At 35.0% G+C, this 6,000-nt stretch overlaps 1 protein-coding gene across 1 annotated transcript in view; it reads right to left on the bottom strand.

The window, feature by feature from the left end:
- The window catches only part of Ccdc178 (coiled-coil domain containing 178), a 302,072-nt gene that overhangs the window by 87,781 nt on the left and 208,291 nt on the right, over nt 1-6,000 (bottom strand). Inside the window, exon 21 of the mRNA XM_013014802.1 lies at nt 4,941-5,090. Within this exon, the coding sequence (XP_012870256.1) occupies nt 4,941-5,090 (150 nt within the window). The remainder of the gene's footprint in view (nt 1-4,940; nt 5,091-6,000) is intronic.

Here is a 6,000-nt window from a genome sequence, read left to right as displayed (position 1 = left end):
TTTGCCATTTTTTTAGTTCTGAGTTGATTTCCTTTTTCAAGATTTTAAAGTTTTTATCATAGAGGTCCTTTACTTCTTTGGTTAAGTTAATTCCTAGGTATTTTATATTTTGTGGGGCTATTACAAATGGAGTTGCTTTCCTAATTTCATCCACACTTTTCTCATTGTTGGCATACAGAAAAGCCATTGATTTTGGGGGGTTAATTTTATACCCTGCTACTTTGCCAAAATTTTGAATCAGCTTGAGTAATTTGGGTGTGGAGTCTATGGGATTCTTTAAATACAAGGTCATGTAGTCTGCAAAGAGGGAGATCTCAGTATTTTTTAATATTGAAATATACTTTAAATCTTGGAAGGGGATCAGGGATATGGTCTCACCAAGTATAGATAGATGATAGATTGATAGATGGGTATATAGATGGGAGATAGATAGATAGATAGATAGATAGATAGATGTATGCAGGCTGTCCTGAAAAATTAAGGATATTAGCAGCATCTGTTCCACTAGATTCTGGGAGCAAGCAACTACAAATATTTCTAGATACTGCCCAGATATCCAGATATACATTGGGGAATAAAATATAACCTTTGTGAGATCCACAAAATAGATGGAAAATATATACATATGAAATACAGATTTGAAAATTTTACCTTGACTGTCTTTGATCTACCAGGGATCCATTATCATCAAACTCAATAAATAACTTTTAATATGTTGCTGACATCAAAACCTGATCATTGATATGCAAGCCCACCAGAAGAATCTGTTTTCAAAGTTGCATGAAAGGTACATAAATCTATAGTCCCCTCAAAACTGGACCTTAGCTGAAAAAATCACTTGATTTGAGTTATACTTCTCTAAAAACATTATCCAGAAATAAAGTTTAGGCATTTCTCATTGAGACTTGGGTGGCAGAAATAAAAGGATTTATTACTAGCTGTCTAGTGTTAGTCCATATGTATCACAAAAGGTTGTAGAGGAGAACTTTTCAGAGAAAGGGATGGTAGGAATTTAATAGAAGCTTCTCAAGTCTAGAAACTCTTTAAAACAAACAAGTAAGCATGCATGCATGTTTCCTGTGAATAGCAGCCAAAGAAATGCTAGTGTTGTATATAATTTTGTATTATAGAGAGATTGCATATGTGTGGACATGTGCACAAATATTTGTGTCCTAAGAAATAAATGTCTTAAACCCAAACGACTGGAAAATTTTAAAATTTTCTTATGATAGAAATAAATTTATGTCTTTACTTAGACAACCACTGGGAAATCACCATCCAAAGCAGAATTTTAATATATGCCAGACAACAAACATTAGGGGAAACACTTATAACTCTGGGAACTAAAGCTACTTTCACATTCCTCTTGAAAGATAATTATATTATTGCTAGAATTGACCATCTCCTGTCTAAATCCATCCAAGGTGAGTATCAGAAGAAACGGCATTTGAAAAATGATGAAAGAAGAAAGAAATGCAAGAGAAATCTACAAATGATTTAAGTTTTTGAGTGTTGGCAATGGGAATTTCACTCAACAAGACCAAGCCATATAAATTCAATGGAAAATTACATGATTCTTCTATGGGTGGCATGGACAAAGGTCGCCGAAGGTCTTTAATTCTCTGTATATTTCAGGAAAGAATTCCCCCCTCCTCTTTAGGTACATAGTCTTCAGCGATGAGGCTGAGATAGGATAGCATACTCCTGGGTATACTGCAGCATCAACAGCAGTATTATGGTGAGTCATATTTTATTTTAACTAATTTAAAGAATGAGTTCTGTGAGGCCTCAACATGTCTGAATGTGCAAGACGGCTTAATTAATATAGTATTAAGGTTATACAATAGATGGATGGATGTAGTTAAACTTGTCATCACAAATTTTGATGCATTCAATCGCATTCGTACTTGTGTGGTCTTCTGTCACATTTAACCTTGTTTCCATGTCTTCTATTGAGGATCATAACAGCAATTATGGAAAATATTTCCAGGATTATGGAGGAACATTAAAAGGAGAATATTTTTGAACCAGGTACTCCTGATTCATGCTTGGGCAGGAAAGTTCAAGACACTTATCTCCAATCAACCATCAAAAAGTTGTAAGCTAAATTGTGGCTCATGTAGTAGAGTGAAAATGCTTTTTCTCCTTCAGCAAAAATACTATGGGAGAGCACGGTGGTCCTGAGTTCAGCACATACATACAATGTACACACACACACGGTACTTGCAAATTTCATGGTACACAATGTAGATAGACACCTGGATATATTTAAGTGTTTGATAAATATTGCTTGGTTCCTAAATTTTTATTTCCTTAGTTTAAAGTCACTTGGATTTGGAGCAGGAAAGGGTTAACTTCCCAAGTGACTCATGAAAAGAATTTAAAAAATATCCTTAAACTAGTTTTGGAAGAGATCTAGTTTTCAGCCAACAGACCACATCAACATTTGCATGCAGGTTTAACTTACCATTTGTTGTGGGTCCAAGAATTGCAGGTGAAACTAAAAGCAAATGTTTGATGATTTCACCAAAATATTCATGAATATTTTAAAGGGAATACATAAAATACATTGACAATTTCCTTATGAAAATGTCTATATCCACATAGAGGTAAAACCTGGCTTCAAGATTATTTTTTCCTTCGTTCCTTTCTAGTTTTTAATTTTGACATATGAGAAGTTTTAGATTGGATTCTATTCCATCGTTACCCATGAACAGGGAAAATAAAACTTTTACATAATTGCTTTTACTTCTGTCTGATTCTTAGAGGGGAAAATACTTTCTGCTGCAAATATTCAAAATGCAGGGAAGTATCAAGGAAACACAGGAGATAAAGCAGACATAACATTGTCAATGAGAGGAATGCTGCAATGTTCCAACACTTGAAACATCTGTGTATAAAAATCATGATGAGGGAAAGAGATACTATTTTTCACTCATCATATTCTTCCATCAAGCTCTCCTGGCCTAAAATTAAAATAATTTGTGCAAAGAGACTTATACCATCTAAGAATTACAATTACTAAAATGTCTTTATTTATCACACCTAACTAATTCAGGTTCAGAAGCACCAAAGCTAATCAAGAAAAGCAAAGACATTCAAAAATCCTAAAGTGTATATCAACTATTTTATTTAACAAGGGAATGCGACAAGGGAATCTGCGATCAAAGAATGCTTTTGCCTACCCCAAACTGAAACCTATGTATATCAGAGAGGCTGCACTATCAACCCTCTGGGCTAAAATAGTAAAAGGTTTTCTCATTTTTTGATGGCCAAATTCCATCCTGTAAGCAGTGCATTAGACGCTAATGACATACGATTTCTCACTGACAGATTTAACAGCATCAATAAGGCCTCTCTGTCCATTGCAGCAAATTGATCCTACATGACACTGACAAGGGCAGCTTGCACTTAATGACCTCCATTGCTGAAGGATGGAGATGAAAAATGACTAGAAGTCCAAATAAATCTTTGAAAGTTTCCCTGAAACAGGTGTGCCCCAAGTGATTCGTCTGGGGAATCACAAACACAAACCTTGTCTCCTAACACTCGCCGCTGCCTGCCAGGCCAGATCTCACTCCGTGTACCTTGCAACAGGGCTTGCTTTTATTCATGCAATGGGAGTAAGACTAAAGGAAGATTGTGTTAGGATTCTTTCTGGAAAGGCATGAGTCTCCAATATTTACTCAGCTATTTAATATATTTATCCTTTGCCATCAAAGAACTATACTGAGCACATAGACACTTTTTATTGCTAGTCCTGGGGCTTGAACTCAGGGCCTAGGCACTGTCCCTGAGCTTCTTTTGCTCAAGGCTAGCACTCTACCATTTCAGCCACAGTGCCACTTCCAGCTTTTTCTTTTTATGTGGTACTGAGGAATCTAACTCAGGTCTCCATGCATGCTAGGCAAGCACTCTAACACTAAGCCACATTTCCAACCCTAGACACTTGTTCTTTATTCTCCCCTTGATTTGAAAATAAAATAGAGAATAAGAATGGATGATTTTCCCTTTTGCAATTTTCAGCAGCACATAGGACCTTTATGATCCCACCAGCAATGCCAACTACATTAAATGATTGGATAAATACTCCACAGACACATTCTTTCCTTGAATCTTACACACTTATTTGAAGATACTAAGATTTGGGCAGGGTGGATGTATGTTCAATTCTTCCTTAAGTATTTTATTTCAGTTTTTGATCTGCTTTCTCATATTATTTCAGTACACATTTGTTAAATGAAAGATACATCCTTCTTCTACCCAGTGTAGTTGGAACTCTCTCATTTGAGTAGGTAGAGGAGAAATGGAGTTAAATTTATAAGCAGCATATGGGTGAGTGAAATAATACCTACAGTTACATAATAATCCTTCATATTTAAAGTAAATGATTATGAATGTCTCTTTTTTATTCTTTACCAATTAACCTGTGAGGTCACTCTGACATCATAGGTGAGAAAACTAGTCTCTTACATTGTAGATGAGAAAGGTAAGACTGGAAAGGGTTAACTAAATTGCCAATCAGCTAGATTGATAGAGGTGCTGGGGAGACAAGGGGCATGACAATTAAAAGCAAGTACTTGAGAAATGGCAGATTATACATTGTCTATGTCTCAAACATTTCTCCCAAGATTCAATTTTGAAAACATTACTGAAATAGACCAAAAAACTCTTTACAAAAAGAAAACATGCCTTTTTTTGGTTATATAAGGATACTCAACATGTTGAAGACTCTCCAAAATGATATGTGTTTTTTTTTTACTTTTTTGTGATACACGTATCAAATAAATCATTTTTTAAAAAAAGAAAGAAAGAAAGGAAGGAAGGAAGAAAGAAAGAAAGAAAGAAGAAAGAAAGGAAGGAAGGAAGAAAGAAAGAAAGAAAGAAGAAAGAAAGGAAGGAAGGAAGGAAGGAAGAAAGGAAGAAAGGAAAACCAATACCTGCTTCTTGTCACTAACTGACTCATAGAGTGGTAGCTGCCTGGTGAATAGATTGAAGAAAGCATCCTTTTCCTCTATGTAAATTGTCTGAGTCTTTTGATATTCTTGAGCTAAACGGTAGTTTTCTTTCAGCAAATCATCCTGTTTTTTCTAGAAGATAAGCATATACAGTTAAAATCATTTACATGTGTTTCCAACATTTGCATCATTTGAATTAGCTAAAAACATCTAACATAGACTGTAGAAAAAAAACAAACCATGTTTTCTCTGACACCAATATCCCCCCCTTGGATTTACTCATTTTCAGTCTTGATGCAGTTTTCTTTTTATTCCATTTTCTGTGATTTCTCAGAGTGTATCTGTCTGTTTCATTTCCTTCTTCCCTTGCCTTTGGTCTCTCCTGGGAGTTTGGCCACCTCTGTTCAACATCAATGATCTTCTTCTGGTTTCCCATTCTGTTTTCCTTTCCTTCCCTTCCCCCCACTCATGCTCAAATAGAACACACTTCTATGCTTAGAACTGGATCACTGACAACTTCAGAATATTGGCATTCACACACTCAAAGGATAGGAGGAAAGTATGAAAGAAAACAGTTGTGAACATTTAGAGGTACCAAAGCTATGATGTCAATACATTTTAGCTACATTGTTTCATATTTTGTATTTGGGGATTTTAAAACCTAGCACTATCCTCCATGACTAAACACATGTTTGTCAAATCTAATACAAACCACTTAGAAAATAACTGCACTGCTGCCTATTGACATACTTGGACTATCTGTAATTTTAAGTTAGATGCATGAGTTTGGTTAAGTTAATAACTTCTTTCCAGGTTGCAATGCTTGATAAGAAATGTACGCATTATCCTGCCCATGTAATTGTAACCCCTCTGTACAGTATGTTCACAAAACAAAATTAAATTAAATTAAAAAATTAAAAAAAATAACTTCTTTCCCAGGTTTCTTTTACAGAAAACGTTGTCTGCTTTGAAAGATAGAGAAATTAGAAAAACTTAGAAAAATAACTTACTTGAATTACTTTGATAGCAATTTATATTAGTG

The sequence above is a fragment of the Dipodomys ordii genome, unplaced genomic scaffold (genome assembly GCF_000151885.1).
Source record: "Dipodomys ordii isolate 6190 unplaced genomic scaffold, Dord_2.0 Scaffold25, whole genome shotgun sequence".
In the NCBI taxonomy this organism is placed as follows: domain Eukaryota; kingdom Metazoa; phylum Chordata; class Mammalia; order Rodentia; family Heteromyidae; genus Dipodomys; species Dipodomys ordii.
Note: the sequence above shows the minus strand (reverse complement) of the source record. Positions and strands in the feature narration are given on the sequence as shown.